This window comes from Microcaecilia unicolor, chromosome 9 (assembly GCF_901765095.1).
Source record: "Microcaecilia unicolor chromosome 9, aMicUni1.1, whole genome shotgun sequence".
In the NCBI taxonomy this organism is placed as follows: domain Eukaryota; kingdom Metazoa; phylum Chordata; class Amphibia; order Gymnophiona; family Siphonopidae; genus Microcaecilia; species Microcaecilia unicolor.
The window spans coordinates 15,102,764-15,120,138 of NC_044039.1; the positions used below are offsets into that span (position 1 = coordinate 15,102,764).

The following is a 17,375-nucleotide window of genomic DNA, read 5'->3' on the forward strand; positions in this document are numbered from 1 at the left end:
GACGCGTCTGTTCACGCTTTCCAAAAATACTAGGACTAGGGGGCATGCGATGAAGCTACAATGCGGTAAATTTAAAACGAATCGGAGAAAATTTTTCTTCACTCAACGTGTAATTAAACTCTGGAATTCGTTGCCAGAGAATATGGTAAAGGCGGTTAGCTTAGCGGAGTTTTAAAAAGGTTTGGACGGCTTCCTAAAGGAAAAGTCCATAGACCATTATTAAATGGACTAAGGGAAAATCCACTATTTCTGGGATAAGCAGTATAAAATGTTTTGTACATTTTTGGGATCTTGCCGGGTATTTGTGACCTGGATTGGCCTCTGTTGGAAACAGGATGCTGGGCTCGATGGACCTTTGGTCTTCTCCCAGTATGGCAATACTTATGTACTTAAGGTGTTGAGGGGTGATGGACCAGCATATCTGAGAAATAACTGGAATGGTGTAGACTGGGCAAGAATACTCAGGGTTCTGTTGCTGGTGTCAGTAGTATGGGAGTCATGTGGGTCCTGGGTTTGAGCAAGGGCTTTCTCAGCAGCAGGGCCACTATTGTGCCAGCGGACATCAGGTTGGAGACAAGCTACTGGATCTTCTGGAAGAAAGTAACGGCATGGCCACGGTGGGGTCTTGCATGGGGTGAGAAGGGTCTGGGGCTCTTGGTGGCTGTCTGTGGTTACCATAAGGAGTATGGTCCAAATCCATTTTCTTGTTTTAGAGGCCTTTTATCTAAGCGGAGATAGAAGTAGCACCGCTTTGTTGTATGCCAATCCGGCACTACCGCTGGCTCACCGCGGGAGCGGGCGGTAGTGTCACCCCACCGCACAGCCATTTCCCTTTTTTACAAAAATCCCTCTTTGGTAAAAGGGGCCTTGGTGTGTGGCAAATCCACACGCCGAGGACACCGCAGGGCCCCCATTTACCACAGAGCAGTAAAAGACCCCTTAGTTTGTTTTAAATTGTTTTAATGAAATTATAGTTTGTAAAACATTTTGGCCAGGTGATCAGTCTGACATAATGGTATGTACATAGTGTGCATCAAGAATATGATGGATATTGGACGAAAAAAAATATATATTTTATCTATTTTATTTGGATATTTTAAATTGTACTTTGTTTAATGCTATGCAGTGGCGATCCTAGCCGGCATGACACCCGGGGCGCATCGCCGATGCGCCCCCTCCCCCCACAGGTGCAGCGCCCCCCCCCCCCCCGGCGAAATGACACCCCCCCCTGGGTGCACGCTGCTGGGGGGGGGGGGGGGCCCGCGGCGCGCGCCTGTCAGCTGAGTTCGCTGACTTCGCTAACTTCACTGCAGCTCCCTCTGCCCCGGCCGGAACAGGAAGTAACCTGTTCCGGGGCAGAGGGAGCTGCAGCGAAGTCAGCGAACTCAGCTAACAGGCACGTGCCGCGGCACCCCCCCAGCAGTGTGCACCAGGGGCGGACCGCCCCCCCCTTGGTACGCCACTGATGCTATGTGATTTAAAAAAAAAAAAAACAGCTTAAGAACAAATATTTAATTCAACCAATAAACACACGCAAAACCAGTAGCTCCCAGAGCCAGAGGGATAAGACATAAAAGCTATGACTTATTTTCATCGGTTGATTTTTAAAAAAAAAACATTTCTGTGAGTATTAAACCTGAGATTGCAACGCTTGGAATTCGGTATAAATACAACTACAGCAAATGTTGCACCCATCTGGAGCAACCCATACCTCTCTGATATCCCTCTGATATTTGGAAGTCATTTCCTCAGATTTCCCAAGATTCTTCCTGGCGGCCTCTGCCTCTTGCTCTACCTCTCCTACGCGGGACGACAGCGCAGCTAAGCGCTCCTTCATTTGCGCCATCTCGTAGTTCTGCTTCTCCAGCAATTCCTGAAGTTCTACCACTTGGCTGCCCTCGTCAGTAGCATTTGAGCCATTCGATAATCGCTGAAAGAAGAGAAAGAGAATTAAATCAATGCTGAAACTATAGAGTGATGGACTGTTGAGACAATAGCAAACAGGAAGAGGATCTTGGCGTTGGCATCAAAATACAAGAGAAGACCAAAGCAGACAGGATAGAAGAGGAGGGAGGGAGAGACACAACCACACAATAACCATTCTTGAGTTACCAGGCACTGCTTCAGGCCAAAGTATTAAACTGCACTGATTTTCACAACAGCATTAACACGTATTCCATTGATTGCTTGTATTATCACCTATTTTTTTTAGTGAATATCAGTGAATATCATCATGAATCATGAATATCAGTGCAAAATCTATGTAGAATAGTTAATGGTCTGATTAATGGTGCAAGGCATCTCGTTACCTACAAACGCACAGTAAAATAATTCAAGTCATAAAAGATATAGTGGAATTAGAAAAGGTACAGAGAAGGGCAACGATGAAAATGATAAAGGGGATGGGACAACTTCCCTATGAGGAAAAGCTAAAGTGGCTAGGGCTCTTCAGCTTGGAGAAAAGGAGGCTGAGGGGAGATATGATAGAGGTCTATAAAATAATGAGTGGAGCAGAACGGGTGGATGTGAATCGCTCGTTTATTTTTTCTCAAAATACTAGGACTAGGGGGCATGCAACGAAGGTACAAAGTAGTAAATTTAAAACAAATTGGAGAAAATATTTCTTCACTCAACGTGTAATTAAACTCTGGAATTCATTGGTGGAGAATGTAGTAAAACCAAATAGCTTAGTGGGGTTTAAAAAAGGTTTGGATAGCTTCCTAAAAGAAAGTCCATAAGCCATTATTAAGATGGATTTGGGGAAAATCCACTGCTTATTTCTAGGATAAGCAGCATTAAAAAAAAAAAAAAAAAAAGGAGTGGAGGAGTGGCCTAGTGGTTAGGGTGGTGGACTTTGGTCCTGGGGAACTGAGGAACTGAGTTCGATTCCCACTTCAGGCACAGGCAGCTCCTTGTGACTCTGGGCAAGTCACTTAACCCTCCATTGCCCCATGTAAGCCGCATTGAGCCTGCCATGAGTGGGAAAGCGTGGGGTACAAATGTAACAAAAATAAAATGGATACTATTGGAGATTCTACATGGAATGTTGCTACTATTGGAGATTCTACGTGGAATGTTGCTATTCCATGTAGAAGGCTGCGCAGGCTTCTGTTTCTGTGAGTACGTACGTGCAGGACGTCAGACTCACAGAAGCAGAAGCCTGCGTGGCCACATTGGTGATCTGCAAGGGCCGACTTCTACATGGAATGTTGCTAGTGGAATAACAACATTCCATGTAGAATCTCAAATAGTAGCAACAGTGGAGGAGTGGCCTAGTGGTACAGTGGAGGAGTGGCCTAGTGGTTAGGGTGGTGGAACTGAGGAACTGAGTTCGATTCCCACTTCAGGCACAGGCAGCTCCTTGTGACTCTGGGCAAGTCACTTAACCCTCCATTGCCCCATGTAAGCCGCATTGAGCCTGCCAAGAGTGGGAAAGCGCGGGGTACAAATGTAACAAAAAAAAATGTATTGTACTGTTTTGGAATCTTGCCAGATACTTGCAACTTGGATACTGGACTTAATGGACCTTCGGTCTGTCCCAGTATGGCAATAACTCATGTTCTTAACATGTGTGCCTCATTCTATAAGAAACTTATCTACAGTTTGGAAAGCTGTAGTAGTTTGCATTCATACAAAAACAACAAAAAAAGGCAAAGATCTGCCACAGAAATAGCAAATCAAAAGAAAAAAAAGCAGATCAAAAAAGACAAAAAAATAGAACAGGAGGGTAACAGAAGAAGTGGTTTATTACAAGTTACCCGACGTGGCCACGTTTCGCCCTCAGGCTGCGTCAGGGGTAAAAAAACTAATAGGGGTAAAAAGCAAAGTGAACCCCTAAAAGTAGTCATACAACCACCTTACATAAGTGCTTCCCAAGCTTACTCAGCAAACTTCACTGGCTGCCAGTCAACATAGCATTGTGAAGTTTGCTGAGTAAGCTTGGGAAGCACTTATGTAAGGTGGTTGTATGACTACTTTTAGGGGTTCACTTTGCTTTTTACCCCTATTAGTTTTTTTTACCCCTGACGCAGCCTGAGGGCGAAACGTGGCCACGTCGGGTAACTTGTAATAAACCACTTCTTCTGTTACCCTCCTGTTCTATTTTTTTTGTCTTTTTTGACCTGCTTTTTTTCTTTTGATTTGGTATTTTGCATTCATGTCCCATTAATTCACTACCTTCAACATGAGAAATTCAACCTGATTTGCATGTCATTAACATGGGCTGTTAACACAAGTTAATTAACACATTTTAACAGACTCCTATAGTGTGTAGTCACACCTTTCTTTTCTTTTTGCAGTTAGAATTAAGTCTCTCAAAACTGACACACTACCCTGTGTCACAAGAGGCATAATGCTGTTCAGTTTTCCTAGTAACATATCAGTTCCATGTACCCCACTGTGTTCTTCAAATCAAATTCTACGTTAAAAGTAATATGACATGGACCTGGATATCCTACACACCTTTTAACCAAGATTTGTTAGCAAGCCACGACCACTTGAACTTCAGGAAATTTCACTAAAAACCAACCTCTTCAAAAAGGCCTACCCCAACGACCCCACGTAACCCTCTCCACCTACCAACACAGCGTGACTATGATCGAACAGGACAACACGCAATCTTCATCCATTCCGACCCTCCACTTATACCTCATACGATCACTATACAACTTTGTATTTGTTATCCACCGACTGGGCAAATGCCTTTGACGGTACTATGTAAGCCACATTGAGCCTGCAAATAGGTGGCAAAATGTGGGGTACAAATGCAACAAATAAATAAATATCTATTATAAACGACAGTAGTCTCTTAAGGCTTCAAATGACCTCCTTGGCCTATAGTTGACAAATTTCTGGTTAAAAATATGTAGAGGCCCTTTTACTGAAGTGTGGTTGAGTTTTGCAGTTGCTACTCATGTTTGAAAAAATTAGCATATGGTAAATGCAGAACCTATGCACTAATTTTGGGGGGTATGCCCATCATCGTCCCATATACTTGCTGCACAGAAAATAGGAGTATTCATAACACTGAGCAGAGGAGACAGTAAGTGCATCCATGATATCTCCACTGGTGACAGTGTATGGTAAAATACCACGCACTAATTGCAAGGTACAGTCCCAACCCATAACCTGAGTATCAAAGAAAAGCACCAGGAGCCTTCAAAAATTGGGACACAATTTGTTTATTTGTACACCTTGAACATCAATTCCTTTCTAAATGACCCGACACGGGCCGTGTTTCGGCACACAGCACCTGCGTCAGGGGTCAGTCAATGGAGTGGTGATTTCTGGAAGAAGTTAAGGCTTTCTTCTATAATGGTGACAAGTTGGATGATTGTCCCACTTCTTACACTCATCACTAATCAAAGTTTGAAGGGACGACTCTGGTTCTAGTCTCTTCGGACGACTCATCGTGCCAGTTTTGTAAGACGCAGAGCAATCATCCAACTGGGTCAGACCAATGGTCCATCCAGCCCAGTATCCTTCTTCCAACAGTAGCCAATCCAGGCCATAAGTACCTGGCAGAAACCCAATAAGTAGCAACATTCCAAGTTACCAATCCTAGGGCAGGCAGTGGTGTCCTTCTCCCATGTCCTCTTCAATAACAGACTATGGACTTTTCCTCCAGGAACTTATCTACACCTTTTTTAAACTCTGATATGCTAACCGCTGTTACCACATCCTCCAGCAATGGGTTCCAGAGCTTAACTATTCTCTGAGTGAAAAAAAATATTTCCTCCTATTTGTTTTAAAAGTATTTCCACGCAATTTCATTGAGTGTCCCTGGTCTATGTACTTTTTGAAAGAGTGAAAAATTGATTCAATTCTACCCATTCTACACCACTCAGCATTTTATAGACCTCGATCATATCATCCCCTCAGCTGTCTTTTCCAAGCTGAAGAGCCCTAATCTTTTTAGCCTTTCCACATAAGGGAGGAGTTCCATCCCCTTTATCATTTTGGTTGCTCTTCTTTGAACCTTTTCTAATTCCGAAATATCTTTTTTATAGGCACTTGCACATTCCATAAAGTGATGCCTAGATGTTGACGCCAAAGTGTATCAAAGCAACCATCCCATTTACAGTTAGTTGCCTAATGGGGTCTTTTACAAAGCGGCGGTAAACCCAACGCGGGCTTACCACTTGAAAGTCCATCTTACTTGGAAACTCCTAATATTGAGGACTGTTGTACCCTCTTTGGAGCCTCAAACACCCCATGGAACGGACCACTAGCTAACACAGTGTGCAAGCAAGAAGGTTTGACGCTAGATCGCATATGCAGGGTGGACAGTGATCCAGTTATGAGGAGGGATCTTTATCTTTCCTGTTGCATTTTAACACCTGCAATGATGATTTTAAACAGGCATTCAAAAAATGCAAAATATTGGGCTGGCAGATCACAAGCTAAAATGGACTAAAACATTCTTAGGAGCCCTACCCTCCGCCACCCTTCCACCCGGGCCGGGTACCTGGCTTCACTATTCAAACGGCCGGAACGCAGCACACAGCTCATCTGAGCTGCCGTCGTCAGCCTTCCTTCTTCTCTACGTGTGTTCCGCCCTCGTGTGACATAACGTCGGCGAGGGCGGGACACAGGCAGGTAAGGAAGGCCAACGGCAGCTCAGATGAGCTGTGTGCTGCGTTCCGGCGGTTTGAATAGTGAAGCCAGGTACCCGGGCCGGGTGGAGGGTGGGTGGCGGTGATGACTCCGGGTGGGTGGGGGGGAGCGGTGGCGACAGCGGTTCCCTCACTCGCAGGTGCGCAGGTTCCCTCGCTGTCATGCCCCCGTCATCACGTATTGACGCGGGGCGGGACAGAGAGGGTCTCTACTGCGCATTTGCGAGTGAGTACGCCTCTTGCCATTTATATGTTTGATGTCTATACAATGCCATACTTTGTATTGTTATTTGAATATTTTTACTGCTGTAATTAAATATTGCTCATGTTTGATCTATTCTTACTGTACACCGCCTTGAGTGAATTCCTTCAAAAAGGTGGAAAATAAAATCCTAATAATTAATTACTTTACTAACTCCACAGTACAATCACTCCTTGAAGCTGTATAACACTGAATATCTCCCTCTCTGCAGTACAATTTTCTGTTTTCCTGTTTTACAAACCATCACATTGAGGCACCATAAATCATTGACAGGGCTGGTAATCAGACATCTGAGAGGACACTGTGCCAATAAATCTGAAGTGCAGGCCATACCATTTAATCCATGGCTGGGTTCTACCATCCTGGGAGGAGGAAAAGGGTTTCTCATTAGTTAACACTGAAAGCAGCACCTCCCTCATGTGATCTTCCCAGTGCTTCAGCCTTACATCTTTACTGAGTGTCTTACTAGCAACTGGCATTCATTACTTGCAAATAATGCATTCGGGAGATTTGTTGTATCTAAAGAATGTATTAGGGATGCACTTATCAGCAAATTAAGGTGCTCGCTGAAGTAAGTGATGTTACCGGGTCATAAATCTGGGCTATTGGATTTTGCTGCCTTTGTGGAAAGTGGCAAGGAAAATCCCAGCATGAAATTCTGGCCCAGATGCATTAACCCTTCATAAAAAATCTCGAAACATAAAACTGCTTACCGATTTCGAAAGTACGAGCAATGCAGGAAAAACGCACCGTAGAAAATTTCGGAACGGTACTCAGAAGTCGGATGCATGGAAATTCGGAAATCCGTTCGGAAATGCATACGCACGGATCAACGTGGCTAACCTACGTGTATGTAACGTCATAGGCGTGCGTCCACGGCGTGTGATAGTCGAGTCGCAGCTTGTTAAAATCACAACTACCGAGCGCTGCGACTTGATTGCTGTGTGTTGTTCTCTGTGCTGGCAATAGAAAGACGTTTACAAAGTTAAAATTTTGATTTTTAGTAAATTGCATTGTTTTCCACATTTTTTTTTTTTTGCTTTCGCTGTGTACCGTGTGGTTTCAGGCACTCTGCTTTTTTATGGGTAGTTTTCCTACTAAACAGATGATAAGCTTGCAGCCATGCTCCTGTTGTTTCATTTCACATTTTCGTGCTTCAAAGGTGCTGTCATGTTATTGTTCCTTTATGCTGCATTTTATTATTGTCCAAGGTGTGTGGTGTGTAACGTGTGGGTCCCACAATTTGGGCAATAAGTCTTCCTAGGTGATTTAATTGTTTTGGGGTGTATTTTTTGTGCCATTTTTTGTGTGCATGACGTGTTACGATGGATTTGTCTGACAGCTGGGGCCTGAACGACAGCTTCAACTCCTCGTTAAATCTTTTGCGGTAAATGAATCGCTGTAAGCGTCGGTATGGTTGGTGCATTGCGATTTGTTCTATTCAATTGGAAGTGACTGGTTTGTATCCCGTTTCATTGTCTGCTATCGATGGCTTCGGAAAAGGGCCCTTAATGCATGAGACGGTGGGAAATTTCACGTTCAGCGGCCGTGAAAGGGTCATTACAATTTTGTGCATCTAGCCTCAGTTTTCAAACTCTTTAGAAGGTGAATTCAAGGAACTTGAGCAGAGCTTTTGACGGGAAGAAGAGGGTCATGCACCATGGGGCAATGCCACCACCGCCTCTGGTGATCTTAACTCTGGATAATATGTTTGTGACAGCTTCTGACCACTTCATGTTGCATTATCTCTGTTGCAGGCCCATTCAGACTTACACTGTGGCAGTGCATTTCTTTACAACAGAGGAATACGTTTGAAATTCAATAAAACATTATAGTGAAATAACCATAATACTAAAAGCACTTGGCTATCGAGACTCCAATTTGATGTACTCTTGTTATTCACCAGTATGTATTTAAAATGCAAATCAGCAAGATACATCCAGGGTTGGGGAATTAATGACTGGTTCTTCAGTACACAGAACACTGTGAGATTATACACATGAGTCACCGAAGATGTGTCTTGCCAGTGAAAAGAGATGCAGTAGAAAAATGCTGGAATCCTTGCAGGCTATGATATGGTTTATTGGATGAAAATTTGAAATAAGGTGATCCTGCTTATGCTCTTCATATGTACTGTGTCATTTATTTACTCAATATCAAAAATGTGAAGAAGGGTGCTACATTGGGGAGACAGTTAAAAACAACACCCAGTTCACCTACAGTAGGCATAAGATCAGACACCAAAAATCAGATGATGGTGACGCTTTAAGGGCTAGATTCCATGCGGAAAAAAAATATGCCTAAATTTTATAGAATACCGTTAAATTTCTGCAAGGTATCTAGAATAGCACCAAATACCTTTCCACGACCAAATGTAGTGGCGGCCAGTGGCGTACCAAGGGGGGGGGGCGGTGGGGCGGTCCACCCCAGGTGCACGTCGCTGGGGGTGCTGCGCGCCGGTCAGCGTCGTTCGTTTCCATGTTCCCTCTGCCCCGGAACAGGAAGTAACCTGTTCCGGGGCAGAGAGAGCATGGAAACCAACAACGCTGACCGGCGCGTGGCACCCCCCCCCCCCCAGCGGCGTGCACCCGGGGGGAGGGGGTTCTTTCGTCGGGGTGGGAGGTGTCCTTTCCCCAGGGTGGGAGTCGCGCTGCACGGGGAGGGGGGGCGGGGCGCATCGGCGATCCGCCCCGGGTGTCAGTGCCCCTAGGAACGCCACTGGCGGCGGCTATGCCATTTTTAACTCGTCATAAATCCCGATGATTAAATTAGGGATAGAGCGGATGTACTCTATAACAATGTGCATATATTTTAGAAACACCCATGCCCTGCCCTCTGGTCACGCCCCCTTTTCAACTACGCAACTTAGAATTTACAGGCACCACGTTACAGAATACACTTAGCGAGTTCTGCGTGTAAATCTTAATACTAATTAGTGCTAATTGCTTGTTAACATTCAGTTAACAGCTCTGATTAGCTAGTTAGCCAATTAAGTTACACGCATTGTTATAGAATACGCTTCGATATCCATGTGGAAATTAAAGGTGCCATATACAGAATCCTGGGGTAAATGTATGCTTTCTTACGAGGAGGAATGAAGGCGTCAGAGCAGAGATAGTGATAAAAGCACAGAAAACTTTTATTGATAAATACATTTTTTAAAAAGTATGCCTGACGTCCAGCATGGCCATGTTGGGATTACTTTTTAAAAAATGTATTTATCAGTAATGTTTTCCGAGCTGCTGACACCTTGTCTGCTCTGACGCCTTTATTCCTTTTAGAAATTGCAGACAGTTTGCCAGCCTGTTTTCTGGGACATTGCTTTCTTATCAGGGTAAATGTTATTCTCCTCATATAACTTTAGTCCCTAAATGTAAGCACCATTTTTTTTTTGTTACATTTGTATCCCGCAATTTCCCACTCATGGCAGGCTCAATGCGGCTTACATGGGGCAATGGAGGGTTAAATGAGTTGCACAGAGTCACAAGGAGCTGCCTGTGCCTGAAGTGGGAATGGAACTCAGTTCCTCAGGACCAAAGTCCACCACCCTAACCACTAGGCCACTCCTCCACTGTTGCTACTATTTGAGATTCTACTTCCATGTAGAAGCGGCCCTTGCCGATCGCCAACTGTGGCAGCGCAGGCTTCTGCTTCTGTGAGTCTGACATCCTGCACGTAAGTGCCGGACCCGTCAGACTCACAGAAACAGAAGCTGCGCAGCCTTCTAATGGAATGTTGCTAGTGGAATAGCAACATTCCATGTAGAATCTCCAATAGTAGCACATTCCATGTAGAATCTCAATAGTATCTATTTTATTTTTTGTTTGCATTGTACCCTTCTTCAGGATGTCTGTTAGTTTGAGCAGTAACCCTGAGAATTCCCTGTCGATGAAAAATGGCAGACCCTAAAGGCCTCCGAATAACCTTGCTATCTTTTGGAGCAGCCACACTTTCACAGACCAGATTTTCTGGGGATCTACCAGATGTCTTCGAGGGAAATGATATAACCTAGGACTCTAATAGTTCTTTTGCCCAAATTACATTTATCCAACTTGAAATTAACTGCTTCCTCAGGCGCTCTAATACCTTGACAAACGTTGGATGTTATGGTCTGTGGTCTTCAGAGAATATCAAGATACTCATCTAGGAATACCATATGCATTCATCTAGTAGATCCTGGAATATCTCCTTGACCGGGTGTTGAAAGGTAGCAAGGGACATTTCATGAAGCCAAGTAATATCACTACATACTTGATGATCTCTATAATGTGAAAGACCTTTTTTTCCTTTCGTCCCCCTTTCAATATGTGAACAAAGTTGTAGGCCCCTCCGAAGGTCAGGCTTGGTGAAAATTTGAGCTGCTTGAGGCATTCCAGTAGTTTGTTATATGAGTGAGAGTAGGTGCCAATTCCAGATAGTCACAACATGTGTTACTAGTCATCAGACATGACTCTGACATCCTTTTTGGGTCTGTTAAAATTAGGGCTTCCCTGATGAATCCCTCTCTAGTCTCCTCCAACTGATCTCATAGGGAATATTGAGCGGGTAAATATAATTCGGCATCTGGGCATCCAAGATTCCATTAAAGAATATTTCATTTTGGTGCTCCCATTTAACCCTTTAGTGTCCAATGTTCCCATCAATCTGTTCCCATATGGGTTATACGGGAACTTTGGACGCTAAAGAGTTTTAAACTAAGTCAATAGCAGGTGTAAATGTGTCGTCTATATGAGGCACTTTAGTGCATAACTTCCAATATCGGTAAGTTGGCGCATAAATGGGAGTTCACATCTATGCCTACCTATGCTCCACACACATGTGCACAATCAGGGTTGCCGAGAGAGGGTGGGGGCAAGATTCCCCAGGCCCAGCCTCCAAGGAGGGGGCGGTGCTGGGGTCTGTGTCTCTCCTGCTCCAGAGTGTTGTTAACGTGATAATCAGGGCCTGGCACATAGGAGCAGGAGAGTGGCAGGCCTAGGAAGGCAGGGAAGGGGGGGTGGACAGTGGCTCTATGGTGGCCCTGTGTAAGTTGCATGTGCCATGTATGGAATATCACTTAGCTAAGTGTACAGTCACGTATTCTATCATTTTAACGTGCATTTCAGCTCCTTGTGACTCTGGGCAAGTCACTGATATTCCAGGATCTACTAGATGAATGCATGATGGTATTCCTAGATGACATCTTGATATTCTCTGAAGACCAGCAGACCATAACATCCAAGTTTGTCAAGTATTAGAGCGCCTGAGGAAGCAGGTATATTTCAAGTTGGATAAATGTAAATTTGACAAAAGAACTATTAGAAGTCCTAGGTTATATCATTTCCCTCGAAGACATCTGGTAGATCCCCAGAAAATCTGGTCTGTGAAAGGGTGGCCGCTCCAAAAGATAGCAAGGTTATTCGGAGGCCTTAGGGTCTGCCATTTTTCATCGACAGGGAATTCTCAGGGTTACTGCTCAACTAACAGACATCCTGAAGAAAGGGACCCCCTTCAATTAGGGCCATGAGCAACAGCAGGCATTTAAAAGCCCTCAAGATAGCATTCACATTCCAGTCCCATCCTCACACATCCTGATCCAGAACAGCCTCTTATGGTGGAAGAGAACATGTCCATAGGGGCTGTACTTTCATTGCACGAAGATACTGGGGAATCTTATCCTTCCATGTGCATTCTATGCCCAGAAGCAACTGAAAACCAGTGCATTATTGTTGTTTTTAAAAATATATTTTTGGGAGGGGGCTTTTCATGGGGTAGAGGGTGGGAGTGGAAGTATTAACAGCCAGGCACACTATACTTAATGTGTGGCTAACTGGCTTTTCTTTTGGATTTTTTTTCTTTTTTTTTTGTTTGTTGTTTTTTGCAGACGTGTGTGCTAATATTCTCATTAGCGCGTGGCACCTGCAAAAAAAAGTAATGTGATGAGAGCACGCACCGCCTCCTATTAAGGAGGGTGATAAATGCTCCTGCATAACCCCTGTGTATCCAGTTAGCACACGGTAATCCTACTGTGCTAGCTGGATAACACAGAAATGGATACTTTCCACCCGTCATGCCTCCCTCAAAAATAATGTACAAAAAAAAATAACATAGTAACATAGTAGATGACGGCAGAAAAAGACCTGGCACGGTTCCCATCCAGTCTGCCCAACAAGATAACTCATATTTGCTACTTTTTGTGTATACCCTACTTTGATTTGTACCTGTGTTCTTCAGGGCACAGGACCGTATAAGTCTGCCCAGGCACATTCCCCGCCTCCCAACCACCAGCCCCGCCTCCCACCACCGGTTCTGGTACAGACCGTATAAGTCTGCCCAGCACTATCCCCGCCTCCCAGCCACCGGCTCTGACACAGACCGTATAAGTCTGCCCCAGCACTATCCCCGCCTCCCAACCACCGGCTCTGGCACAGACGTACAAGTCTGCCCAGCACTATCCCCGCCCTCCAACCACCATCCCCGACTCCCACCACCGGCTCTTGCACAGACCGTATAAGTCTGCCCAGCACGATCCCTGCCTCCCCCACCGGCCTCTGGCACAGACCGTATAGTCTGCCAGCACTATCCCCGCCTTCCAACCACCAGCCCCAGACTCCCACCACCGGCTCTGGCACAGACCAAATAAGTCTGCCCAGCACTATCCCTGCCTCCAACCACCAGCCCCGCCCTCCCGTCTTGACTAAGCTCCCTGAGGATCCATTCCTTCTGCACAGGATTCCTTTATGCTTATCCCACGCATGTTTGAATCTCCGTTACACTTTTACCGCATTCTGTGGTAGCCTGTTCTCACATGCTAACCCCCATTAAGGGATTTAGTAAAAGGGTCCCTGGGGACAGATATTCCTACAGTGACTGAAGGTAACTTGATTGAGCTACACTGAAAAGGAATGAGCTAAATCCAAATCAAGTAATTCTGCTCCACTGTTCTTGTTCGCTAACTTGAAATGACATATTTGTACCATACCAGACTATTTCATTGATTTGCAATCAGATTCACTTGATCACCAATCTAGTAAACATAGGGCCATCAAGAAAAAAAACATCATCGGGGATTAGAAGCTGGCTTTAACTTTGATTTGGTCCCAACTGTGTAATTCCAGTACTGTTATAACCCCCTCCCCTGTAGATAATACTTAGCCATTCTGGTCTTCAGGATAACCATAATGGTTATGAGTAGTATAACTTATATACCATTTGTGAAACTAATTGCCACGCCCACTTCCAGGTTGTCAGCTAATCAGAACCGAGGGATCCATCCAAGCCCAACCCGTTCCTTGCCAAGCCATGTCAACCTCCCCGCCCTTTTTAATGCATCACCAGATGTGACATCATAGCCCTGCCCAAGTCCTGCCCTTTTGCATGACACCGCCCCAAACCCTGCCCCTTTTTTGCACAGTCCTGTCCCAAACCCCACCTTTTTCAGTGAAGTCATGGGAAGTGACATTATAACTTCACCTAAATTTTATGCACTAGTAAAAAAGTAAAAAAAAAAAAAAAGTGGGGGGCATGGACATGGAAGGATCATGAGTGGAATGGAGGTGTTCCTAGCATTTACGTAGGTTCGTTATAGAATAAGGGGGATACATGCCCCATTTAGGCACGTACATTTGCAGTTGGTAGAAATGGTTGCGTCTAAAGTTAGAGGTAATCCCTGAGCACAAACGCTATTCTATAAACCGCTCCTAAATTTAAGTTCAGCTTATAGAATAGCACTTTCGTGGGTGCCATATGTAGAATTCACTACCTAAGCGAATTGCATGTGTCATTTACAAAAAATGCGGAGTGAGCGCCTAGCCACTTATCCACCTACGTGCTAGCATGTTATAAACTAAGTGGATCAACTGACAAATTATAGAATAAGGGGTCAGTGCTTGCCGCATGCCTAGCTGCCAGTTTGATGAAGGGACCTCTGTGGTGTCAAACGATTACTTCATTTTTCTGTAATTCAACATTTTAAAAAGCTGTACTCCAAATTGAAATCAACCAGGGTTGATTCATCCACCCTCTCATGATATGGAACTAAAAATAATTCTGGAAATGTTTTCAGCCTGCCTAAGACATCTGTCTTCTCTTTGGTTAGTGTGCTTGTTTTTTCTAGTTTTGTAAATGCTGATGAAGTGTCCAGTATTTTATTGCGTATGTACCTATCTAAAGCTATCTAAGGCCATCTTTCTACACAAAGATCAAAAGAGCTAGCAAAGTTACAACTGTAACACTTAATACACTACACTCATAAGTACATCGTATATAAGTATGCCACACTGGGAAAAGACCAAGGGTCCATCGAGCCCAGCATCCGTCCACCACAGCGGCCAATCCAGGCCAAGGGCACCTGGCAAGCTTCCCAAACGTACAAACATTCTATACATGTTATTCCCTGGAATTGTGGATTTTTCCAAGTCCATTTAGTAGCGGTCTTATGGACTGTCCTTTAGGAACTGTCTAACCCCCTTTAAAACTCTGCCAATTTCTGTAGTGATGGTTCTCTTGGTAAGAACATAAGAATAGCCATGTGGGTCAGACCAAGGTCCATGTAGCCAATAAGATCACAGGTACCTGGCAACGAGTAGCAACACTCCATGGAGAACCTCAAAGAGTAGCAACACTCATGCAGAACCTCAAAGAGTAGCAACACTCCATGCAGAACCTCAAGAGTAGCAACACTCCATGGAGAACCCTCAAAGAGTAGCAACACTCCATGCAGAACCTCAAAGAGTAGCAAAATTCCATACTACCAATCCCAGGGCAAATAGTGACTTCCCCGTGTCTATCTCAATAGCAGTGCTTGAACCTTTAATACACTACAGTTGTGTTTGTCTACCTTTTATCATCTTCCACCCCCACACACACGTAATGTCTTCCTTTCCACATGTCTTTCTCCTCAAGTTTCCAGTAGAAATTCCATATTTTCATTCCACCTGTGACTTATATGAATGTAATCACCATAAAGCAATTCTCAAGTCAGGTGCACTACTCCCGGTATCACTATTGCCTTTACGCTTTCACTCCATATTCACTTGCTGTTCTGAAGACTTCTGCATTCTCAATAAGAAAACAAAGAAACGAAGCGATAATGATGCACTTGCTGCAGATGGACAGTGATGCCGTCATCAGCTTGCCTTTATCAAGATGGACTTGTCAGCTCTGATGAGTTGCTTCCCTTATCATAGAATTATTGAATAATGTGTCATCAGGATCCCTCAGCACCACCATCATCCCTCTCCCCCCCTCCCCACCTCCCATCACTCCTGAAAAGAAGTTGACATCCATGGACTTTTAATTATAAACTGCAGCTGAGTTCAGGGCAATGGGCCTTTAGCAGTCTACTTCCTTGATAAGAGCTCTGCTAGGGTAACCTTTGCCTTTCTTCTTCAAGCAAATTTCACTTTACTATTGTTTCGTTTGTTTGCCTTTTCTGCACATTTCGCGGCATGTTATACTATTAGCACTAGTCCAATCTAGTCGCAACAATCCACCTGGCAGCCTGATCTCCCTCCCAACCCCCTCCCATTCCCTTCCCACTGCCTCTGTTCCCTACTCCTTCTCTCTAGCTGGAGCTATCTGCGTGGGTTGCTACGAGCACTGCCTCATCACTCCTGTATCACTGCTAAGTATGGCTGTAGATCAGAGCTTCCAAAATGTGAGTCGGGGACCCTAAATATGATTCACAAAATCCACGTTTGGGGTCAGGACTTGGGGGGTTCCCCAGAGGTGCATCATTATTTTTGCACCTCAAGGGGGGTCACACAATTTATTTGGACACTATTATGGGAGTATCAGTCACAAGAACGATTGACAAGCACTGCTGAAGGTACTGTTCCATCCACCATCATTACCGATCAATGCAGGAGGGTGGTTAGTTTCCTCTATCCACGCAGGACAAGATCAAAGCAGGGGCATAGCCAGACAACAAATTTTGGGTGGGCCTAGGCAAGAACTGGGTGGGCACCAATGTGTTCTCCACCATTCCAACCACCACCAAAAAAATATTTCAGCTGGCGGGAAAATGGTCTTTCCCCCCTGGCAGTGTGCAGCAGGCATGCGTGAAACTGAGCCTTGTGAGGTGCCAGTATTGTGGAGAGTAGCGTTTTTGTTACCATCAGGGGGAAGTCTTCAACTGGCCGAGCTTGAGATCCCCATCAGCTACCGCTAAATGTGGCTATTGTTGGGTGGGCCTGAGTACTAAATGGGTGGGCCCTGGCCCACCCAGGCCTACCTACGGCTACGCCACTGGATCATCAGTCTACCCATCCTCTGTAAACCCTAACTCTTCCTTTCCTAAGCGACGTCACGTGCTTATCCCATGCCTTCTTAATTCAGACACAGTCCTCGACTCCACAACCTCCACGGGGAGGCCATTCCACACACTTCCACCACCCTTTCCGTGAAATAATACCTTTCTTAGATTACTACTAAGCCTATTTTCTTCTTAACTTCATCAGTATGTCCCCGCGTTCCAGAGTTTTCCTTCAGTTGAAAGACTCACTTAAAAGACTCACTCC

At 44.8% G+C, this 17,375-nt stretch overlaps 1 protein-coding gene across 1 annotated transcript in view; it reads right to left on the minus strand.

Moving 5' to 3' along the window:
- PPFIA2 (PTPRF interacting protein alpha 2) overlaps positions 1-17,375 on the minus strand; it is a 342,348-nt gene that overhangs the window by 93,736 nt on the left and 231,237 nt on the right. The window contains 1 exon segment of the mRNA XM_030214146.1: positions 1,712-1,930. Within this exon segment, the coding sequence (XP_030070006.1) occupies positions 1,712-1,930 (219 nt within the window).